The following is a 24,876-nucleotide window of genomic DNA, read 5'->3' on the forward strand; positions in this document are numbered from 1 at the left end:
GTGTGTGTGTGTGTGTGTGTGTGTGTGTGGGTGTGTGTGTGTGTGTGTGGGTGTGTGTGTGGTGGGGCTTGGCTCCAGGAGCCCTGCTTGATTTGCCTTCTTTTTGTTAGAGCCCCATTATGACTTCTCCTGTTTGTTTTTTGCTTTTTTTCCTCCTTCTTCCCTTTGTGTCTTTTTCCCACGTAATTTTCCTCCATGCCTTTTTTCTAGTTCTACTTTCTTGTGTGCCTGTATCTGTGTCGATCTGAAGCTTGAAGCTGATTGGCCACTCTTGGTGACTGATTCCCCCACCCCAGTGCACATGTTCACTGCAGGCTGCAGGAAGCAGGCTTTGTCCCACTTTCACAGTGGGAATCAGCCCCTGGTCTGGATCAATGTGTTTGGGTCCACGTGGGAGTGGCTTCCTGTATGGTTATCTTTCATGTTTACCTTTGGGCATGAAACCCAAATGCTGTCTATATTGACCGCTGACTGTAAACAGCACCTCGTTCAAGGTGATGAACCTGTTTCTTAGTGGCCAGGGTAAGGCTGGCTGTGTACACATCAGGTGACCATGTGAACCGTGTCCGAGGTCCTTTGACTAGAGCTCAGCAGCCTAAAACCTGAGGAGGAGCAGGGCAGGAGCTATCCAGGTTGCCAGGGTACTGTCCAAGTGCCTTTCATCTCATTCCTTCCTGAGAATCAAGAAAGGCAGGACTAGAAAGCCTGCCCCTTCACTCCCACCTCTCCTGGTTCTCCACCCGGCTCCCTGCCTGCAGAATGGATCTGATTTCTTCCTTTCCTGCGAGCACAATTTATTCCTTTCCTGCTAAGGAGAGACATGTTGAAAAAACTGTCTCTGGCCAGGTGTGGTGGCTCACACCTGTAATCCCAGCACTTTGGGAAGCCGAGATGGGAGGATCGCTTGAGCCCAGGAGTTCAAGACCAGTCTGGGCAACATAGCGAGACTCTCTCTCTACAAAAGATACAAAAAAATGAGCAGGACTTGGTGGTGCGCACCTGTTGTCCCAGCTACTCTGGAGGCTGAGGTGGGAGGATCGTTTGAGCCCAGGAATTTGAGGCTGCATTTGGCTATGATTGCACCATTGCACTCCTGCCTGGGTGACAGAGCAAGACTCTGTCTCAAAGAAAAAGTAAAAAGGAAAAGCTCTCTCTGAGTTTGACTTGATTCCTATTTAATCTGAGATGCCTCCACCCTTAACCTTCTCCTTTGGCGAGTTCACAGTCATCTGTAACTCTCTTTACTAAGGTGTGAGGACATGCTGAGATACGGCGATGCTCTGCCTTCATTTCCCCCTTGCCCGTCTGTGTATTCATGTCCAAACTTACCACAAGCATGTATAGGTTAGGCCTGGTGAGCTCTGTAGACCTCAGATGGTCCATGTCCCACATTCTGCTTGCTCTTCCTCATGTGCCTTGAGGTTCTCTCCTTCCTGTGATTCAAAACCTTGCTCTGCTTCTTCTCATTTGAGTACATCCCTTCTCCCTCGATGCAGGGAGGCCTCGCTTGTTGGGTTCTTATTTTTTCCTCTCCCTTCATCCCTAGTCTCTGTCTCACTCTTTCAGTTCAGCACTCAATTCATTCAGCTTTTATTTTATTTTTTGAGATGGAGTCTTGCTCTGTCACCCAGGCTGGAGTACAGTGACGTGATCTCGGCTCACTGTAACCTCCGCTTCCTGGGTACAAGTGATTCTTCTGCATCGGCCTCCTGAGTAGCTGGGATTACAGGCATGCGCCAGCCCGCCTGGCTAATTTCAGTAGTTTTAGTAGAGATGGGTTTTCACTACATTGACCAGGCTGGTCTCGAACTCCTGACCTCAGATGATCTACCCGCCTCGACCTCCCAAAGTGCTGGGATTACAGGCGTGAGCCACCGCGCCCGGCCTCATCATTTGAGTGTTATTGATCATTTTCTATATGCAGGGCCTTTTGCTTGAGGCTTCGAGTACAGGGATGAGTGGCTCAGTTCTTGCCTTGCAGGAACTCGCTGCTCCTTACCCAGGGAGCCAGGGAAGCTGAAATATCCAGGTGGGGATTGCTCTAAGGTGGCTAGGATCAGGAGAAACAGAGGAAAGTGAGCGTATGCCTGACCGGAAGTCAGGAAAGCTGTAGGTGGTAAACAGATGCCTCTTAGAGTTTGCTGGGCCAATGTGGGGCTGGAGGGGAGAGGGTGAGCCAGGTGGAAGCAATGGCAGATGCGGAAGCTGCAGGCACAGACAGGTGTGGCTTGCCGGGGCACAGGCCAGCAGCGATGTCGTGGGAATCCAGGGTGAGAAGTTGCACTTGAAAAAGTAGGCTGTGGCCACATCGTGAAGATCTTTGCCTATCAAAATCATAACATTAGTGAATTGAGGCTGGGTGCGGTGGCTTAATTCCAGCTACTCGGAAGGCCAAGGCAGGAGAATTGCTTGAACTCGGGAGGTGGAAGTTGCAGTGAGCTGAGATCACACTACTGCACTCCAGCCTGGGTGACAGAGCGAGACTCTGACTTAAAAACAAACAAACAAAGAAACCCCAAAAAACTATAACAATAGTGAACCCTTTCATGGTCCTTATTATGTGCAAGGTATTGTCTGGTATTTTGTAGATATTAATTCACTCAATCCTTATAACAACTCTTAAGAGGTAGGAACTGCTATTGTCTCCATTTTACAGATGAAAAAAAGGCCAGAGAGGCTGAGATTTGTCTGAGGTCACCCGGCAGCAGGCCGTAGAGCCAGCTGCAAGCCCGGGGAGTCTACACTGGTGACTAGATGGCGGAGTCGGCTCTCCCAGCCACCCTGCTGCTGCTGTCACACTCGGGAGTTGGACTTGATCCTGCGAGCATTGCAGAACCATGGGGAGGTATTAGGTAATAGGGAAAAGGATCTCAAATTTGTCAAGGTAATTCCTTATCTTCAGAGACAGATGGAGATTTGAACCAGGGAGACTGCTAGGAGTCCCCTATAGTTTTCGTAGGGGATTCTCATGGAACTTTCTTTTAGAACCTGTTTCTCACAATTATGGCAATTCTGGAACCTGTTTTTAAACACAGGATAGTTAATACAAAACTAATGACATTTAATGTTTGAATTAAGTCATATGTTGATAGGATTTAGAGTCCCCTTGGACTTCCTTTTTGCTTTTGGGTCCTGTGGGAGGCTGGCGGTTCCACCAACAGTGCTGTTGGTAGTCAGAGGAAGAGGGGAGGGCAGGAAGCAATAAGCTAGTCTGTGTCACCGTGTCCCTAACTGCTACCTCTTCAATGAGGATGGTTCTTTTTTTTTTTTTTTTTCTTTTTTTGAGACGGAGTCTTGCTCTGTCGCCCAGGCTGGAGTGCAGTGGCGTGATCTCGGCTCACTGCAAGCTCCGCCTCCCGGGTTCACACCATTCTCCTGCCTCAGGGTCCTGAGTAGCTGGGACGGCAGGAGCCTGCCACCATGCCCAGCTAGTATTTTTAGTAGAGATGGGGTTTCACCGTGTTAGCCAGGATGGTCTTGATCTCCTGACCTCAGGATCTGCCCGCCTCGGCCTCCCAAAGTGCTGGGATTACAGGCGTGAGCCACCACACCCAGCATGAGGATGGTTCTTTAACCATCCTATTTATTGTGTTAAAACATGCGTAACATAAACTTTACCATTTTTAACCATTTATTTGAGGTATATATTAGTATTATTTTTGTTGTTTTAACTTTTATTTATGTTCAGGGATAGTTGTGCAGGTTTCTTACATAGGTAAACTCATATTATGGGGGTTTGCTGTACAGATTATTTTGTCATCCAGGTACTAAACACAGTACCTGATAGTTACTTTTTCTGAGTCTCTCCCTCCTCCCACCCTCTACCCCCAAGCTCACCCCAGTATCCATTGCTCCCCTCAGGTGTCCGTGTATTCTCATGATTTAGCTCCCTCTTATGAGTAAGAACATGCACTATTTGGTTTTCTGTTCCTGCATTTTTTTTTCTAAGGATAATGGCCTCCAGCTCCATCCATGTTCCTGCAAAGGGCATGATCTTGTTCTTTTTCATGGCTGCGTAGTATTCCATGGTGTGTATGTAACACATTTTCTTTATCCAGTCTGCCATTGATGGGCGTGTAGGTTGATTCCACGTCATGGAATTGCTGGGTCGAATTCATTTTAATCATCTTATAATATGCAGTTCAGTGGCATTGAGTACATTCACAGCATTGTACAACCATCACCACCATCCATGTTTTGAACTCTTTCTGTCTTGCCAAACTGACACTCTGCACCCAATAAACAACAAGTCCCCCAGTGCTCCTCTCCCCAGCACCTGGCGACCACCATTCTGCTTTCTGTCTCTATGAATTTACTATTCTAGGAATCTCATAGAAGTGGAGTCGTACTGTGTGTCCTTTGTGTCTGGTCTATTTCACTTAGCGTAATGTCCTCAAGGTTTACCCATGTTGCAGCATGGGTCAGGATTTCCTTCCCCATTAGGGCTGGGTAATATTCCAGTCTGGCCGCACCACCTTTTGTTTATCCATTCCTGTATCCATGGGTACCCGGGCTGCTTCCACGTGTTGGCGATTGTGGGTAATGCTGTTGTGAGCATGAGTGTACAAATACCTGTTTGAGATCCTTCCTGCAGTTCCTTTAGGTCTTCTGAGTTCTTCACCCCTTCTAGGTCTGCGTTTGGAAACTAGGATTGTTCGTTGATGTACATGGGAGTTGCTTCCTTCTCCCCCTTTTTCTGCTACTGTGTCACATGGATCATAACTGCATACGATATTACAGATGGACTTCAGAGGAACTGTGTTCTAGAACTGGTTCTCCTCCCACTTGTATTAAATAGGAAGCACTTTGAACATATTTCATGCTAGAGATGATGGCTCCCTGAGTGATGGCGGTGCTGGAAGGGTTGACAGGAGAGGGAGGGGCAGAGAGAATGGTGATTTGAGTGCAGCTTAGGAAATAGATGTTGTGGGAATTCATGAGTTTGCACTAAATGGTGGTACATGAGGAAGAGAGAAGTCTAGGCCGGGCGGGGTGGCTCATGCCTGTAATCCCAGCACTTTGGGAGGCTGAGGGGGGTGGATCACGAGGTCAGGAGTTTGAGACCAGCCTGTCCAACATGGTGAAACCCCATCCCTACTAAAAATACAAGAATTAGCCAGGCCTGGTGGCACTCGCCTGTAGTCCCAGCTACTCAGGAGGCTGAGGCAGGAGAATTTCTTGAACCCGGGGGGCAGAGGTTGCAGTGAACCGAGATCACTCCACTGCACTCCAGCCTGGGCAACAGAAGGAGACTCTGTCTCAAAAAAAAAAAAAGTCTAGAGTGAATCCCAGATTTCTAGCTTGGGTGACTAGATGACCACGAGCTAGGATGTCTGGAAAAGCGGGAGGGTGGGTTGAGGGACCACAGAGCATGCATTTATTTTAGGGCTCCCCAGAACAGGGGAGGAAGTCCCGTGGGATCTACAGACAATCTTCAGGGTAAAGATAATTACAACGTGACTGTAAAATGAAGCTGGAAAAATGAAATAAAGATACCGTATAATGAGTGTAAATTTAGATCCTTACTCAGTGAGGATCATTATATTTCTTTACAAAAATTTCTCTTACCCTGTCAGGATTTTTTTATTTTGGGAATCTGGAGTGGGGAGGGTCATATTGTCCTGGTTTGTTTCGAAGGTGACAGATGAAACTGGGAGGATAATTTGATATTAAACGTGATAAGTATTTCCACCTCTTTTCTTACCCTACTTTGAACTTGAAGTTGGGATTAGTCGCTGCAGCTTTTCTCGTGCTGGTCCTTCATCGTCTGGCCCCGTAAGTCCTTTCTCAGCAGGCCTGCCCATCTGTACACTGGAGGAAACCCAGCTCTCCGTTCTCTCTGCTCCAGGTCCTGTTATGTGGGACTGGAGTGAAGCCCACAGTTAGAGGAGTGGCTGTTACGGGAAAGACAATGAGTTCACTGGCAGATAACTTGCTCTTGCTGTGCTGTTGGAATATCCAGGCACAGTTAAGTAGGCAGTTGGATGGAGAGGCCTGAGGCCTGAGGCCTAGGATGGACCTGAAGCTTGAGGGATTATGGGGTCATCGCTAATGCCTAGGGCCATGGGATTGTCAGAAAGAATGCAAGTCACCAGAAGAAGACAAGTCCAGGCTAGGTGCGGTGGCTCACACCTGTAATCCCAGCACTTTGGGAGGCTGAGGTGGGCAGATCACTGGAGGTCAGGAGTTCGAGACCTGATCAACAGGGTGAAACCCCATCTCTACTAAAAATACAAAAATTAACTGGGAGATAGTGGCAGGCACCTGTAATCCCAGCTACTTGGGAGGCTGAGGCAGGAGAATGGCATGAACCTGGGAGGTGGAGCTTGCAGTGAGCCAAGATCATGTCATGCACTCCAGTCTGGGTGACAGAGCGAGACTCTGGTTCAAAAAAGCAGAAGATTGTCCTCTTCGTTGTCTACTCCTGTGTCCATCTGAGATGACTGGGGAAGACAAAAGGGACATGATTAGGAGGTGGGGTCTGCCCTGGAGTGTGGTCCCATTCTACTCTCTTCATAGGCACTACTGCAGACTCCAGAGCAGGAAGAACGGGATTTAGGTAGACAGGTGAAGGGGCTGGAAGAGACAGGATGATGTGTGGTAGTCATGTGGGCCAGGGAAGGGGAGCCCACAGAGGAATATGTGGAGGGAGGGGCAGAGTGTTCAGATGAGAACCAGGGCAGACAGTGTCTTGGAAGTCAAGGGGGAAGAAGTTGAGGGCGGAAGGAGTGCTCACCTGTGAGATGCCAGAAGGAAAAGGTGATTGACAGACATCCACCGTGTTGGCTGCTGGGAAGCCCTGGTGACCTCTGCCGTCGTTTCAGGCGGTGGTGGTGTTGGATCCCGTGGAATCCCGTGTGCTTTATTCTCCCGTGGAATCCCGTGTGCTTTATTCTCGTCTTGTAGATGGGATTCTTTCAGCACATTCTCTCCTTAGTTCTTGAATTCTAGATGCTGTTCATCTGGACATTATGCCTCTTTATATCACCTTTTCTTTCTTTCTTTCTTTTTTTATTTTTGAGACCGAGTCTTGCTCTGTTGCCCAGGCTGGAGTGCAGTGGCGTGATCTTGGCTCACTGCAAGCTCCGCCTCCCAGGTTCATGCCATTCTCCTGCCTCAGCCTCCCGAGTAGCTGGGACTACAGGCATCTGCCACCACGCCCGGCTAACTTTTTTGTATTTTTAGTAGGGACAGGGTTTCACCGTATTAGCAAGGATGGTCTCGATCTCCTGACCTCGTGATCCGTCCGGCTCGGCCTCCCAAAGTGCTGAGATTACAGGCGTGAGCCACCACGCCTGGCTCTATATCACCTTTTCTTAATAAAAACCCCCTTCAGCAATTTAGTACACTTTTTTTTTTAAAGGCAGAGTTTCACTCTTGTTGTAGTGGCCTCATCTCTGCTCACTGCAACCTCCACCTCCCAGGTTCAATCGATTCTTCTGCCTCATCCTCCCAAGTAGCTGGGATTATAGGCGTGAGCCACCACGCCCGGTTAGTTTTGTGTTTTTAGTAGAAATGGGGTTTCCCCTTGTTGGCCAGCTGGTCTTGAACTCCTGACCTCAGGTGATTGACCTGCCCCAGCCTCCCAAAGTGCTGGGATTACAGGCATGAGCCACCGCACCCGGCTAATTTAGTACACATTCTTAAAATGTCCATTGTTCTTTATGAATGTCTATTTAAATATCAGTACTTGGGGCACTGTGGCTCTGCCTATAATCCCCCACTTTGGGAACCTGAGGCAGACAGATCGCTTAGGAGTTTGAGCTTAGGAGTTCGAGACCAGCCTAGGCAACATGGCGAAACTTCATCTCTATATATAAAAAAAAATTAATTAATACCAGAACTTGAGCTCAGATATCTCTTGTCCTCTATGGAGGCATCTCCTCAAAACTCATATTATCCTTATTTTATGTATGTATGTATGTATTTATTTATTTTTGACATAGTCTTGCTCTGTCGCCCAGGCTAGAGTACAGTGACTCAATCTCGGCTCACTGCAAGCTCTACCTCTTGGGTTAACGCCATTCTCCTGCCTCAGCCTCCCGAGTAGCTGGGACTACAGGTGCCCTCCACCATGCTTGGCTAATTTTTTTTTTGTATTTTTTTAGTAGAGATGAGGTTTCACTGTGTTAGCCAGGATGCTTTCGATCTCCTGACCTCGTGATCCACCTGCCTCAGCCTCCCAAAGTGCTGGCATTACAGGCGTGAGCCACCGCGCCCAGCCTGTAGTTATTTTTTGAGACAAGGTCTTGCTCTGTCACCTAGGCTAGAGTGCAGTGGTGTGATCATGGTTTACCACAGCCTCAACCTTGTAGACTCAAGCAGTCTTCCCACCTCAGCCTCCTCAGTACCTGGGACTACAGACATGTGCTACCATCCTAATTTTTTTTTTCTTCTTCTATTTTTTGTAGAGACAGTGTCTCTGTAGGTTGCCCAGGCTGGTCTCAAACTCCTGGCCCCAACCAGTCCCAGCATTTATAGGCATGAGCCACTGCCCCCGGCCTGTCCTCATTTTAACAGTAATATGGGGTGCACTTTTATTTCCTGGAATTCCAAATCCAAGGTATTTGAGTCAGAGTTTGTGGGGATCTCCGTGGATCTGGAAATTGGATCACAGGTAACCTGGACTGGCAGCCCCAAATCCTGGGAAACTGTGAGTTCCCTGTCTCTTGGGCACTGTGCAGTAAGATCTTAGCTTCTCTCTCATACTGTCCTTTAAACCACTTCCCTGTTACAGATTCCATCCTCCCCGCTGTGTCTGAGTTACTGCTGTTTGGTAAATGTGTTCCGCTGACATGGATGATAATAATAGTCATCGCCACAGTGTCCTGAGTGCCTGCCACGCTTAGGGCCCTCTACCAAGTGTTTGACGTATCTTCTCCTTTAATTCTTACAATAACCTTATGAGGTGCGTCCAATTAACTCTTTTTTATGAATGAGGGAACTGTGACTCAGAATCATTTTAGTAACTTTTTTGGGAGCCAGTGACTCTCAGACTTGAAGATGCATCAGAGCCTCCTGTGGAGTATGTGAAAACGGCTGCTGGGCCCCGCCCTCAGCGCTGCTGAGCCAGTGGGTCCCCGATGATGCTGGAGAAGCTGCATTTTTTTTTTTTTCTTTTTGGAGACAGAGTTTCACTTTTGTTGCCCAGGCTGGAGTGCGATGGTGCAATTCTGGTTCACTGCAACCTCTGCCTCCCGGGTTCAAGTGATTCTCCTGCTTCAGCCTCCCGCGTAGCTGGGATTACAGGCATGCACCACCTCGCCTGGCTAATTTTTTGTATTTAGTCGAGATGGGATTTCACCATGTTGGGCAGGCTGGTCTTGAACACCTGACTTCAGGTGATCCATCTGCCTCTACCTCCCAAAGTGCTGTGATTACGGGTGCGAGCCACTGAGCCCAGCCGAGAAGCTGCATTTCTAACAAGTTCCCAGGCAGCACTGCTGCTGCTATTGCTGCTACTGCTGCTACTGCTGCTGTGGGGACCATGCTTTGAGCGGCACTGCGCTGTCTTCCACTCAGCCAAGGAGCAGGACAGGGACTCTCCCCTGGGCCTGTCTCTCGCCCAACAGATGTGCTCTGGCCTTTAGGGTATGTACAGCTCAGGAGACTGCAGCAGAGGGGAGCCTGTCACTGCTCAGGAGGCACTGAGGGCTTCTGGTGGTAGGTTCAGGAGAGCGGCTCTTCTTTCTTCTGGCTGGGATCCTGGCATGCACGGGTGTAACAAGGCAAAGGGACGGGGCAGGAGGAGCCGAGGGAGTGCATTGTCTACACAGAACTTAAAGCAACAACAAAATCCACTAAAATGCAGTCTGCTGTTTATTATCACTCTGTGCCCATAGTTCTCAACAATGTCCTGGTTACATGCGCTGCTTTCTGCCCCCGCTCAAATGCCACTGCCTGGCAGCCAAAGACTGAAAAAAGCCCTAAGCACCCCTTCGTTGCTGGGGCCCTGGTAAGCTCCAAATTCAGCGACCTTGTCTTCTGCTTCTTGTCTGTTTACCACACATCTCCAGTCACTGGGTAATGGCTTGGTCCACACCTGCTTGGCAGATCCTACCTGTTTCCTCTAGTTGTTGATACTGAAATAATCTAATTTAAAATAGTTGGCCGGGCTCGGTGGCTCACACCTATAATCCCAGCACTTTGGGAGGCCGAGATGGGCGGTCAGGAGTTCGAGACCAGCCTGGCCAACTGAAATCCTGTCTCTACTGAAAATACAAAAATGAGCTGGACATGGTGGCACACACCTGCAATCTCAGCTACTCGGGAGGCTGAGGGAGGAGAATCACTGGAACCTGGGAGATGGAGGTTGCAGTGAGCTGAGATGGCGCCACTGCACTCCATCCTGGGCGACAGAGCAAGACTTCATCTCAAAACAAAAAGCAAAAAACAGACAAACCAAAAATTCAAGGAATAAACAAAATACTATAGAGCCGTATATTTGCTAGGTACCTCTAATAGCCATCCTTTCGATAGCACTTGTTGTGTGTCAGTTAGTGTCTAACCACTTGGACTGAGATGATCTTGTTGAATTCTCACAATAACCTCCTGGGGTGGGTTCTCTTATGGCCCCCGTGTTACGGAGGAGGAAAGGGAGGAGCTCAGAGGTTAAGGGACTTGCCCAAGGTCATGTAGCTGATGAGCAGGCAGAACCAGGATCCCCACCAGGCTCCTTAGCCCCAGAGCCCATGCACCCAACTGCTAGGTTCCACTGCCTCTCAGGCACAGAGTTGGTGCTTAATAAGTGCACATTGGATGGCCACATGGAAATGTATAGGTATATGAGATGCAAGCATGAAACTGCCTTTGCAAAAATTGTAACAGTGAGAAAAAATGAGACGGTGAAGGAGATCTGATCTAACCAACCGCCATCTTGCCCTTAACCGCCAACGGCCCTTGGTCATACCTGGGCTTGGGTCAAGCTAACTTTGGGAGAAATTTAGTTTATAGTTTAAATGATAATAGCCTTTTCCCCAAACTAAGCTGCATTTATAAAACTCATAATGAAAGACCACCAGGTTAGGAGGATGAGAGCGGCCTGAATTCTGTTAAGACGTGGGCGTAATTAAATGGTTACCAGCCATTATTCCAGAGATCGCAAGATTTTCAACTTCCCCAATTACTCCAGTAGATAACATCACTATTGTGATGTTGGAACCTACGATGGGCCTTTTGAGATGTCTTTTTCAGCTTTTGCATTTCTGATGACCAGGTGGTCCCACCTGGACCCTCAACTCCTGGCTCAGCCAGTCCTGTGGCCCCACCTAGAAATGGACTCAGTGCACCAGGACCATTTTCCAAACCCCTGTGATTGCATTCCCAGCCAATCAGCAGCACCCATTCCCTTAGCCCCCGACGCAGTAAACTATCCTTGAAAAACCGTAATCTCTGAGGTTGATTTGAGTAGTAACCTGTCTTCCATGTTGCGTGGCCAGCCTTGTGTCAATTAAACTCTTTCTTTTTTTTGCGATGGAGTCTCATTCTGATTCCCAGGCTGGAGTGCAATGGCACGAACCGGCTCACTGCAACCTCCACCTCCCACGTTCCAGCGATTCTCCTGCCTCAGCCTCCTGAGCAGCTGCAATTACAGGTGCGTGCCACCACACCCAGCTAATTTTTGTATTTTTAGTAGAAACGGGGTTTCATCATGTTGGTCAGGCTGATCTCGAACTCCTGACCTGGTGATCTGCCCGCCTAGGCCTCCCAAAGTGCTGGGATTACAGGTATGAGCCACCACGCCCAGCCTAAACTCTTTCTTTATTGCAATGCCATAGTCTCAATGAATTGCTTTTGTCTGTGGAGTGGGCAGGAAGAACCCATTGGGCCATTACAAGCAGCCCAGGGAGCTCGGGCCTCCAGTTGGAGCTGGACACTGTGTGGGTTACTCATGATGCTTACTAGTTACTCTCCATCAGTGTGCTTAGAATGGCAGCAAATCCCTTCGTAATCCATCACATCTTTCTTGCAGGCTGATGCAGCATTTACCTCCACTGTAATGAAATGTGTTTCCCTTGAGGGGGTGGTTATCGGTATTTATAGAGCATCTTATAGCTGAAGAGCTCCAGAAGCAACAATTACCTCTTTAATCCTCTTAGCTTGTCTCTGAAAAGAGGGACGTGAACCCGTAGCATAGCGCTGGCTCCTGCCTCCTCTCCTTTCTTCACCCCACCCCTGCCCACTAGAGTTTGCAGGCTGTGCCCAGCAGCACATTGGGAAGCTGGGGGTGGTTCTGGAGGGAATGAGGCCCTTCCCGCAGGTCACCTTCGGAGCTGGGTGGATATGTAGGGTCACCTAGGGGACCTCCAGGTCAGCGCTTGCATCCCCACTTGTTTTATAACACCCGAAAGCTGAAATGGAGAAGTAACTTTCTTCGTGCTGAAGAACTCTCACCGGCCACTTTCACTCTTTATGCTCCAGGAAAGAAAGTTGGAATAATAGAATTTTTTTTTTCTCTTGAAGCAGTGAATTCTTCTGTCTTGGAAGCCAGATTCAGAGGAATAGCAGAGAAAATGCAAAAGGACGAGGCCTGGGAACCTGGGGAACTTTTCCTGAGTGCTAGTGGGCTTTTCCCCCATATGCATGTATATGTGACACACACATTTGCATCGACACCTACTGGGTCAGCTTGATGAACAGCCTGTGGCTGTGACTATCTTTTGTTATGCGCATGTGATTACATTCAGTGGTAGCACCTGAAGATAGACTGCCAGGAGATAGGGCTAATTTTGGTCTCTGAACTCACCAATGGGATGTCACGACAGTGCTGGAGAGCTCCCTGTTCACAGCCGCGCTTTCTGTTACTAAGGGTGGAAGAGACCTCCATAAATAACATTGCTGCTGCTGCGGTTCAGGACGTTTTCAGATGGTAGGATCTCATATTTCAGGTGGTTAATAACCCTTTCCCTACCCACATCACGGTGCCAGCAAAAGAGATAATATGGTTAGAAAAACACTCATTTCTATTATCCCTGTTCTCGTTTTTCTTCTCATCTCCCGTTCTAATGCCCAGCTTCCTCCCTGCCCTGCACTGCTCTCTAGGTGGACCCAGGTGTAGCCCCTAAATTCCGCCCTGTGGGAGACTCCATTCTATGTTTGTGGAGCATCATTCAGTCTCATGCTTTATATTTTAATTTAATTTTTCTTTGAGACAAGGTCTCACTTGGTCAGTCAGGCTGGAGTGCAGTGGCATGATCATAGCTTACTGCAGCCTTAACCTCCCAGGCTCAAGTGATCCTCCACTTCAGCCTCCCAAGTAGCTGAGACTACAGGTGTGCACCACCACGCCTGGCTAACATTTGCATTTTTTGTAGAGAAGGGTTCTTGCTGTGTTGCCCAGGCTCTTCTTGACCTCCTGGGCTCAAGCAGTCTGCCCGTCTTTGCATCCCAAAATGCTGGGATTATAGCAGTCTCAAGTTAAAATTTTTTTTTTAATTTCTATTTTTAAAAAATTTATTTATAAATTTTATTTTTTGTAGAGACGTGGTCTTGTTATGTTGCTTGGGGTCATCTCAGACTCCTGGCCTCAAGTGATCCTCTCGCCTGAGCCTCCCAAAGCACTGGGATTACAGGCCGGAGTCATCACACCTGGCCTCTAAAAACAGAGATCCAATTTTAATTTTTTTTTTTCTTTTTTTGAGACAGAGTCTCACTCTGTTGCCCAGGCTGGAGTGCAGTGGTGTGATCTCGGCTCACTGCAACCTCCGCCTCCTAGGTTCAAGTGATTCTCCTGCCCTAGCCTTCCAAGTAGCTGAGATTATAGGCATGTACCACCATGCCCAGCTAATTTTTGTATTTTTAGTAGAGACCAGGTTTTGCCATGTTGGCCATGCTGGTCTCAAACTCCTGACTTCAGGTGATTTACCCACTTCGGCCTCCCAAAGTGCTGGGATTACAGGCATGAACCACTGTGCTCGGCCTCCAATTTTAATGAGCTGATTTCATAGCTGGTGACCCAGTGACTTCATGGAGGTGTGAGGTTGGTGCCCGCAGCCACGATCCTGGACCTGTAGAAGGCAGGCTTGGGTGGCATTCCAAATACTTCACTATGTGCATCCAAGTGTCTGTCACCCATGAGCTTTGCAATAAGGAAGACATGAATATGCACCAGCTGGGCTCTGAGCTCTGGCTCAGCCTCCTCCCTGCTTTCAGCTTCCCACCGGGCATTGCAATCCATGCTTCCGGCCCCGCCTGCTCTGCAGCTGGCAACACCAAGTCACCATCTCTCTTCCTGTTTCACCTCCAGAGAGAGGAAAATGTGTGAACTCTGTGTTCGGAGGCAGAAGGGTCAATTATAGGAGGTCCTGGGCTAAAACAGGAAGAAGAAACATGAATTAAGGACTTTAAACACTGATCACACAATCGTTCTTCTGCCTCCTTCCCTGCAGGAAGGCAGAGGTCGGAGATGGAGAGCTGTCATTATCCTCCTTAATTATAGGAGAGAGCAGAAGTTATTGGAAACGCCAGCCAAGTCAGGGAGCCACTGGCAGCCGAGCTCACTTGCTCTTCCAAGATGGTGGAAGCCAGGCAGGGAAATAGCTCCGGGGCGGATGAGCTCATCCATGGGGACCACTATGCAGTGGAAGCGATGACTGGCCTCAGATGTGGAAAGCGTCTTCCAGGGGGCGGCTCGTGGAGTAGAGCCTAGCTTGTGGCTCTCTCGAGATGTTCTCCAGGTTTCTAACACGTGGCATGCGACTCCAATGGAGAGGCCACTCTACAGCTGCTCCTGTGGGCACAGTGACTCTGGGTGGCGCTGGGCTGGGCGTGTCCGTGGGAGGGCAGGTGTGAGGACCAGGAAGCAGGGGTACCCCATCGTGTGCCCCGCAGAAATCTCTGCTCTTACTGGCTTCTTCCCTTCTCCTCCTACCCCAGGCCTTTTCTGTAATGTCACCAATTACCATCCGGCGTGGAAAGATTTGCTTTTCAGAGTGGTGTGCCGAGCACAGCTGGACAGAGAGGAGGCTTTCGGGAGGGAAAGTCGTCCTCACGTCTTGCATGCTCTCACTGCTCCTCATACGGGTATTTCTAAGCAAGAATGCAAACAGGCCTGAAATAGAATGCATTAGTAAGTGTAACTGAGAGGCGAAGTGTATTTTTAGCGAACATGGCTAAGGCAGATTATTGCAGCGCGTGAGTGACACCAAGCTAGGGGAGGAGGAGCTACTGGGGTAGAGGGACGTGGCTGCCTCTTGGCTGTCCCTGAGGAGCCGAAGGACTGTGGCCACCGGTGGCTCCTGGGATGGTCAGGGCTTCCTGGGGATTCTGTCTGGCCGTGGAGCTCCTTGTGCCTTCTGTCGTGGGGGAGTGAGTAGAAACAGGCAGCACGATGTTAGTGAAGCTTGGTTCCCAGGTTCAGTGGCGAGGTGCCCCCAGCTGCACATGTATCTGCCACCACCTGCCTGTCCCAGGGGAAGGAGAGGGGAGGGCTGGTCACAGGGAGCCAGTGGGTCTGCAGGCTGCAGAGACACTGCTTGTTGGGGCTGTAAGTGCTTCAGGAGTCCTGGAAGGGAGGGTGGGACTTAGATTCTGACTGCCAGATTGTGGCGCCTCTGCCATACCGCTCAAAACTTGAATTCAGCTTCTTTATCTGCAAACAGGAAATGTTAATGTTTTCTCGAGGAGTCATGAGTTCAGATAGGGTCACCGATAAGGGAAGGTTGGAACTTTCAGAAGAGAATTGCTAAAAATGCCAAGATGTTATATTATTATTTTTTTCCCCTGCAGATTAACTAGGGCTTAACACCTGATAGCCCTGTGAGTGTGTGTCTGTCTCTTGTAGCAGCGCTATTCGCAGCAGAGCCAAGTTCAGCTCTGTTCAAGTGAGTCCTTGGTATCCATCCTGGGCTCTGGCTACCATGTCACCCAGAGGGCCTGATTTGAAGGCAGTTTCCCTCCCAGGGACCATGGCAGGGTGCTGCAAGACTAGCAGAGAGTCTGGTCTCCAGCTTGTTGACATACTCTACAGGTCTTGGGATTTGCCAGCATCTTGTAATTCCTTATAATAAATCAAGTACCCCTGCACCCATGCACGTGTGCTATTTATTCTGCAAGTCTTGGGACTTGCCAGTCTCTCTCTCTCTCTTTTTTTTTTCAGTGGTACGATCCCGGCTCACTGCACACTCCATCTCCTGGGTTCTGGCCATTCTCCTGTCTCAGCCTCCTGAGTAGCTGGGGCTACAGGCACCCGCCACCACGCCCAGCTAATTTTTTGTATTTTTAGTAGAGATGGGGTTTCACTGTGTTAGCCAGGATGGTCTCGATCTCCTGACCTTGTGATCCGCCCGCCTCAGCCTCGCAAAGTGCTGGGATTACAGGCGTGAGCTACCGCGCCTGGCCAGGACTTGCCAGTCTCTTATAATTCCTTTTAATAAATAATACACCATGTACCCACGTGCACATGTGCGCACACACACACACACACAGACACTATTAGTATTGTGTCTCTGGAGAACCCTAATACAACTATCTGCTGAGTAAATTCCTACTTTGTAGCCCAGCCAAAATGCCAGCTTCTCTGTTAAAATATTTTATAAAAAGGCAGCAATGAAGCAGAGCAGTGAAATTTGGGGTCTCTGTTTAATCTTTGTGTTACAGGCAGTGAGCCAGAGGCTTACAGCCCTGAGGGGTCCACTTTTAAAACATTTCATGCATTACCAGGCACTGTGGTTCATGCCTGTAGTCCCAGCTACTTGGGAGGCTGAGAAGGGAGGATCACTTGAGCCCAGGAGTTTGAGGCTGCAGTGAGCCATGATTGCACCATTACACCCCAGCCTGGGTGACAGAGTGAGATCCTGTCTCTGAAAATGTAAAAATATTCACACATAAAACTTAAACCTGGGCAAAAGGAGAAATTTAGGAGCTAATTAAAAAAAAAATACACCTTTTATTTTAGGTTCAGGGGTACACGTGTAGGTTTGTTACATAGGTAAACTCATGTCACGGGGGTTTGTTGTACAGATTATTTCATCACCCAGGTACTAAGCCTAGTAACCAATAGTGATTTCTTCTGATCCCCTACCTCCTCCCATCCTCTACCCTGAAGGAGGCCCTGGTGTCTGCTGTCCCTCGCATTATGTTCATGTGTTCTCATCATTTTAGGAGCTAAATTTTTACATTAAAATCGGCTTCTCCTCAAGGTCCCTTTAATTATCTGGTTTCCTCTTTTATATGGAAAATTTTGATTTATATGAACTCTTCCAAGAATACATGTATTATTTCAAATGAACGACCCTACACTGCTTCCAGCCTCTAATTCATAAAATTGAGTGACCGTATTGATCAATTCACAAGGCTTATAATTTGATGACTTATTTCAGGGACTGTTCTCTATCAGCTAACATGGACCTGGGAGTTGGCCTGTGGCAGAGACAGCTTGAGTTGATTTGTACTTTTGTTGATTTGAGTTTGATTTTATTGGGTTGACTCCAAAGTCATGCCTGAGTCCTTTTCAAATCAGTGCCTGCAGCGAGCTTAGTTCATCATTGCAATGTCACAGATCCCAGAAGAAAGGTGTCAAGTAACTGGAATCACTTATTGTGGATCCCACAAGGGGCTTTTGTCTTGAGAAAGATGCTGTCTGTTCTGAGGAGTCACTGGGACTGTGATTTTTCTCTCTGTTCTAACAGAAGAGTGTTGGTTCTCTCTAGACCCTGAGCCGTATTCAGCAAATGTCAATATTAGCTGAAATGGAAAGTGTGGATTTGGGACAGCAAATTACCTGCAGCGTAAAAATACCTATTTAATCCACGCTTATTAAATAGATATGGGTTGATGGCTCCTCTGACCTTGTTGAAATAAGCTTGGCATTTCACGATCTCAACAGGGCGACCTCCTTTAATGAACACAAGCCTGGGAAATCCAATGGTATTTCCTAAGGTCCCAGGAAACCTCTTTTCCAAGCTCCACTCCCTTCACAGCCATCATTCCCTCTAATTCTCCCAATCCCATTCACTCTAAGTAGAAGTGACTGCTAACAGCTTGCTATTGTACTTCATAGAGTTGCAAGTCTGGGTCAGGTCAGGTTTGCAGGGTTGACTGTTGAATGGGTGCAGATTTTTTTTTTTTTTTTTTTTCCGGAGAAGCCTTCCAAATCCCCTGAAATCAGAGAGGTGGGTGCCCAAGTCCCGGATGTGATGGTGGTTAACACTCCATGTTTCCCCTGTGCACCCTGGATGAGTATAGTATGACGAAATGACTATCTTTAGAGCATCTTCTACAGGGCACAAAATGAGGGGTTGACTCCACGGATCAACTCACTGTGAACATAAGCAGTGACTCCAGATAGTGCAGATGGCAGAGGAGATTTTCGTGAATACAGACTGTCTCCAGCAGCAGTCCCCAACCTTTTTGGCACCAGGGACCGGTTTCATGGAAGACCATTTTTCTGTGGACCAGGATGGTGGATGATTTTAGGATGATTCAAGCACATGACATTTATTGTGCACTTTACTTCTATTATTATTACATTGTAATATATAATGAGGTAATTCTACAACTCACCATCATTGTAGAGCCAGTGGGAGCTTGTTTTCCTGTAACTGGACAGTCCCATCTGGGGGTGATGGGAGACAGTGACGGATCATCAGGCATTAGATTCTCATAAGGAGCGTGGAACCTGGATCCGACGCGTGCGCAGTTCACAATAGGGTTCACGCTCCTATGAGAATCTGATGGCGCCACTGATGTGACGGGAGGCGGAGCTCAGGCGGTGATGCGAGGGATGGGGAGCGACTGTAAAGACAGACGAGGTTTCCCTCACTTGCCGCTCCCTTCCTGCTGTGCAGCCTGGTGTTGTTTGTTTGTTTTTGTTTTGTTTTGTTTTGGACATGGAGTCTCGCGCTGTCGCCCAGGCTGGAGTGCAGTGGCCGGATCTCAGCTCACTGCAGGCTCCGCCTCCCGGGTTCCCGCCATTCTCCTGCCTCAGCCTCCCGAGTAGCTGGAACTACAGGCGCCGCCACCTCGCCCGGCTAGTTTTTTGTATTTTTTGGTAGAGACGGGGTTTCACCGCGTTAGCCAGGATGGTCTCGATCTCCTGACCTCGTGATCCGCCCGTCTCGGCCTCCCAAAGTGCTGGGATTACAGGCTTGAGCCACCGCGCCCGGCCTGTGCAGCCTGGTTTCTAACAGGCCTCGGACTGGTACCGGTGCATGGCCTGCAGGCTGAGGAGCCCTAGTGTGGAGGGCCTGAAAACATGTGCTTAGAAATGAAGAAAAGTCAGCAGAGAGCCCCAGAAGCCAGGCAGGAGAGGAGGCTCAGGAGGGAGGGAAGATCAGCTCTCAAACCTCCTGGAGAGTTGAAGAAAAATAAAGACTAAAAAGTGTCCCTTGGATTTAGTGACAGTGCAGTCATTTGTGCTTCCATAAGGATCATTTCGATCAAGCGATAGGGAGACAGCCCAGTGGTGTGCTGGTACATGTTTAACAACGGGCCCTTGTGGTGACATTGGGAGGAGGGAGAAATACAGATGAAGCTTCGCTGGTTTTCTCCTTGCTCACTTCCTCTGTGCATCTCCTTCCTAACCAGAGGTTGGGGATGCCTGGTTTACATGACTTAAATGAATGGGATAACTTCCACCTTTGCCTTCACGGCAGTTATGCTAGACGAGCCCTTTCTCCCCTCTGTTTAATCTCCTGCACCATCATTTCTGACCTGTTACCTGCAGCTCTCACGGAAGTTTGCCTGAGGTGAACTCTCTGGTGTCAGCGATTGTTTTTAGGTGAAGCTGGTTCTGTGGGACCACGGGCTGATGATGTCCCTGCAGCTGCCAGGTGCCCCGACACCTGACACCAGCATTCCAGCATTCAGCCCGAGAGGCATGTGTTCCTGGACGTGATGTTCCCTGGCTGGAGGGAGTGTGGGGCAGGCGTGAACGGGGCAGCCACACTCACGGGTCTGGGCTCTGGAGGTGCTGGTGGCACCTTGGCTGGAGCAGGGGAGACGTGGGTGCCCTGCAGGTGTGTCTTCAGCCGCTGCTGTCGGGAGGGTTTCCTGGGTGCCGTCTCCAAGGGCCTCTGAGTGACAGCAGCTCGCCTGCTCTACCCAGCCCTGGCCGCTCCTGTGAAGCCTTACTTGGGCCTGGGCAATCACTTGCAGGTTCTTTCCGTCCTGCCTGAGGACATTGTTTTGGGTGTGATAAGTGTAGTGAAATGGTGAGACAGTTCTTGGAACTGTCGTTAAAGCCAGCTGCTTGCAGAGTGCTGGGACAAGGTCATTCTGCTGCCGGGGGCTGTTAGGTCCTGTGGTGTGGAAGGGGATTTGGGGGACCGGCTCCTCAGCTTAATGGGAAGACAGGATAGTGATATGGGGGAAAGAGGTATTCTGACAGAGGGCGGACAGAGGGAGGGCGTTGAGAAAAAGTAGCGGAACATTATTACCTTCTTAGTATGATAGAGTTAGGGCAGTCTCACCGATATTCACTCTATAGTGAAATTACTCACTCTATAACCAAAAGAAAAACTACAAAGAGGCCGGGTGCGGCGGCTCATGCCTGTAATCACAGCACTTTGGGAGGCTGAGGCAGGCTGATCACCTGAAGTCAGTCCAAGACCAGCCTGGCCAACGTGGTGAAACCCTGTCTTTAGTAAAAATACAAAAATTAGCCAGGTGTGGTGGCACATGCGTGTAATCGCAGCTACTCAGGAGGCTGAGGCAGGAGAATCGCTTGAACCCAGGAGGCGGAGGTTGCAATGAGCCAAAAAGAAAAAAGAAAAACCACAGAGAAATGGTAAATGTTAGAGCATGATAGATATCCTAAATACCCTGATTTGGTGATGACATACTGTACACACACATCAGAATATCACACATGCCCCATAAATATGTCCAACTATTAGGTATCCATAAAAAATTGTTCTTAAAACATGAATGGAACAAAGTGATTTCCAGAAATAAACTCATGTTTAGGTGGGAATTTCTACGAAGGAAAATAAGGAAAATGGTTCTGTGCAGATGCTGGGATTTGAGACATGCTGATTTCTGTGTTTTTGCCAGAATCACCTGGCCCCATGCTCACTTGGTTGTAACTGCACCACTGGAGGGTATGAGAGTGTGTATGTGTGCGCGTGCACGCGTGTGTGTGCAGGTGTTTGAAGACAGAACCTCAGGCTTTGCTAGGAAATCCCTGGGAACATTTGGCTGTGCTGTTCTGGTGTGTAACTGATGGTGATTAATTGAGTTCATCGGGCTGGATGTGGTGGTCTTCACACCAGTGACAGAGGTTGAACCAGGTGATAGTGCTTCTGCCAGGAGCACTAACCCTTTTTTATTATTAGAAAATGACTTCTGCCTCATAGGCCAAGGTCATTCAAAAAATATTTTTGGAGGTGATACAAAAATAAGGAAATGTATATATTTTTTCTGTTGTGAGGGGTGGATGGGGGGAAATTTCCTTGTATGAAAGAAAATTCTACCGGAATAAAAGATCTTGTAAGTCAGCCCTAGGTGTCCTGTTGAGCTGCAGGCAGTGGGCAGGTTGTGCCTGCCTTTTCTCACCTACGAAGTGGGGAAACACCTCCCAGTATCGCCGAGAGGATGGACTGAAATCATGAGCGTTTCCTGCAGAGTCTGGCACAGGGAGGCCGGCCCCGGTTGCTAATTGTTGGTAAAGTCATTAAAAGCTCTGTAGCCATGATTCTAGTCTCCTTCTGTTTAAAGAATTTCTTTTTTTTGTTTGAGACAGAGTCTCACTCTGTCACCCAGGCTGGAGTTCAGTGGTGCCATCTCGGTCACTGCAGCCTCCATCTCCCGGGTTCAAGCGATTCTCCTGCCTCAGCCTCCCAAGTTGCTGGGATTACAGGCACCACCACCACGCCTGGCTAATTTTTTATTTTTAGTAGAGATGGGGTTTCACCATGTTGGCCAGGTTGGTCTCGAACTCCTGACCTCAAGTGATCCGCCCGCCTCAGCCTTCCAAAATGCTGAGATTACAGGTGTGAGCCATTGTGTCTGGCCTGTTTAATGCATTTCTGACTGGAGGCTTAATTTTTTTCTTTTTTTCACAGGGTGTCTTTGAGAGGATGACAGTGGGAAGCCCCTACCGTGGCTGTTGCGGTTGCAGGCCCAGCTCCTTCCACTCTGGGGCTGCCCTTCATGATGCCAGGTTTGTGGCAGCCTGAGCAGCCATCATGGTGAAATTCTGCTATTCCTGCCATGAACAGAGAAATCAAACTGTGGGGTTGTGCTTACTAGGAAACTGGAGTAACACCTCATCTCAAAAAAAAAAAAAAAAAAAAAAAAAAAAAAAAAAAAAAAGAAAAGGCTGGGTGCAATGGCTCATACCTGCCATCCGCTCGCATGCTTTTGGGAAGCTGATGTGGGAGGATCGCTTTAGCCCAGGAGTTTAAGACTCACCTGGGCAATATGGTGAGACCCTGTCTCTACAAAAAATTAGCTAGATGCAGTGGCACACACCTGTAATCCCAGCTACTTGGGAGGTGGAGGTGGGAGGATTGCCTGAGGTCAAGAGTTTAAGACCAGCCTGGGCAACACAGTGAGACCTCATCTCAGATGAAATGAAATGAAACTGTAGTAACAAAAATGCACACACAGCCACTGTGTGACGGTCACAATATCACATGGTGACACTGACCATTTAAGGGCCACAGGGCCCAGGGGCAGATCCTCATGACCCCAAGGAGTCATTTGTGGGCTCCCAGCCACACCTGCATGTCTGAGCCTCTGGGCTGCTAGCTTGAGGTCCCCTGAGCTGCACACAAGGACGGCTGCTCCTGTTGCTGTAGGTGACTCTCCGTTGTTACTTTCTTGGTATAGGATTGTTCATCTTTGGGACTGATTTTAAAGCCCCACTCCCTCTGTCTCCTCTGTCTCTGGCTGATGGCGGATACGCGGCTTCCCTGGCTCTGCTCCTGTTCCTGGCAGGTTCAGGGTGCTTTTATTCGTGGATGAAACCCTCGCACACTTGCTTTCTGTATTCTTGTTGATATCAGGGCATTGTGGCATGTTCAGTGAGCCATGTAGGCAAATCTTTTAATGACACAGTTTCTAGAAACAACCTGCTGTGGTCTGCAGTCTATCCCTTGGGCTACCCCAGGACAGGTCCTGCTGGTGTGTCCTGTAAGAAGTAGTGGCGTGGCTAGTGAGTGATTTCTATAAGGGTTGAGGAGCACAGACTGAAGCATGAGACTGGGCAGGGTTACCTTTGGGGTACTCACAGGGGTCCTGGGGAGATGTGGCCAGCATCAGCAGCCTCGCATCTTTCAGCATGCTGGGGCAGGAAGGAAACTTCCATGAGCACTGAGTACATGTTCTTAACCTTTTAACGTTGTCTGAAACATCAGGTGGAAGCTGTGCATCTTCTCACAAGAAAATGCATGTATACACACATACCTGCAATTTTCTTTCTTTTTCTTTTTTTTTTTTTTTTGAGACAGAGTCTCACTGTCACCCAGGCTGGAGTGCAGTGGCACAATCTCAGCTCACTGTGACCTCCACCTCCTGGGTTCAAGCAATTCTGCCACCTCAGCCTCCCGAGTAGCTGGGATTACAGGTGCCTGCCACCATGCCTGGCTAATTTTTGTATTTTTAGTAGGGATGGGGTTTCACTATGTTGACCAGGCTGGTCTCGAACTCCTGACCTCCGGTGATCTGCCCACCTCCGCCTCCCAAAGTGCTGGGATTACAGGCGTGAGCCACTGGGCCCTGCCTGTATATCTGTTTTTAGTTTTCTAGGTTATGTGGGGTGGGATTAAGTGGATTGCAGCTGAGCCGCCACAGGGAAGTCACAGTGGATTTCTGTTGGAAGCCTCTCCTCTCACCTGAGATTTAGGAGGACAAATGGAAGGTGCGTGTTGCTTTAAAATGTGGGGATGCCGTTGGACAGAGGTGAGGGGAAATACGCTGGTGGATGAAGGAAGATCACAGGACGTTTCTCCTGGGACTTGAGACCTGGGTTAATGTAGTGAACATCTCTTGAGCGCAGTGCTGGTGGAGGAGGAAATACTGAGCCTACTGTGGTTCCCAAAGGAGTCATGAAAAGCCCAGCAAGTTTGGGTGTCTCACGTCTGACAGGTGTTGTGCCATTATTGACAAGAAAAAAATCTTAACCATTTATAGCACAGTCCATCAGAGGAAGAGAAATGCTAGAAGAAGCTTAAATTTAGTTATAGAGCCAGATTATCTGTGGTAGGTTATCTATGAAAAATGCCGAATCCCAAGCCAGGTTCTCTTTGTATATTTTGGTACACAGCTTATTTTAGCCATTTTCTTTATCAAATGGTGTGTACTTAGGAAATGCATGCTAATTTTTTATATTAGTGTTACGTACACACACATAGATAATTATATTAGGAAATCATATGTCGGAAGATAAATCTGATGCCCCCACCCCTGCATTTCAGTTTAGTGCATCATAAAGCCAGATATTTTTATGTCCATTTCCTATTTGCTTTTGCCTGGAATTTTCTTTCTTTTTTTAGTTTTTTGAGACAGAGTCTCACTTTGTTGCCCAGGCTGGAGTGCAGTGGGGCGATCTTGGCTCACTGCAACCTCTGCCTTCTGGGTTCAAGTGATTCTCCTGCCTCAGCCTCCCGAGTAGCTGGGACTACAGGCGTGTGCTACCACACCTGGCTAATTTTTTTATTTTTATTTTTAGTAGAGGCGGGGTTTTCCCGTGTTGGCCAGGCTGGTCTCAAACTCCTGACCTCAGGTGATCTGCCCGCCTCGGCCTGCCAAGGGGCTGGGATTACAGGCGTGGGCCGCTGTGCCCAGCCTGGCCCTGAATTTTCATGTGACTTTTCACCATGATCGGTTTGGTTGACTAAGAACCTAGTGCCTCATTGTTTCGGATTTGAGATCTAGTAATACAACTGATTCTAAACGAGATCGCTGTGGTCAGAGTGGCTCAGACATGGACTTTCT

General features: G+C 48.6%; 1 protein-coding gene across 2 annotated transcripts in view; it reads left to right on the top strand.

Annotated features, from left to right (window-relative positions):
- CAMK1D (calcium/calmodulin dependent protein kinase ID) overlaps window positions 1-24,876 on the top strand; it is a 497,275-nt gene that overhangs the window by 131,306 nt on the left and 341,093 nt on the right. Inside the window, exon 2 of one of the 2 annotated variants that reach the window (XM_017886698.1) lies at window positions 22,002-22,099. The exons of the other annotated variant lie outside the window; for it this stretch is intronic. Coding sequence (XP_017742187.1) covers window positions 22,017-22,099 — 83 coding nt within the window. The 5' untranslated portion in view covers window positions 22,002-22,016. The remainder of the gene's footprint in view (window positions 1-22,001; window positions 22,100-24,876) is intronic. 2 annotated transcript variants of the gene reach the window in all.

The sequence above is a fragment of the Rhinopithecus bieti genome, unplaced genomic scaffold, assembly GCF_001698545.2.
Source record: "Rhinopithecus bieti isolate Rb0 unplaced genomic scaffold, ASM169854v2 scaffold_13900, whole genome shotgun sequence".
Lineage (NCBI taxonomy): Eukaryota > Metazoa > Chordata > Mammalia > Primates > Cercopithecidae > Rhinopithecus > Rhinopithecus bieti.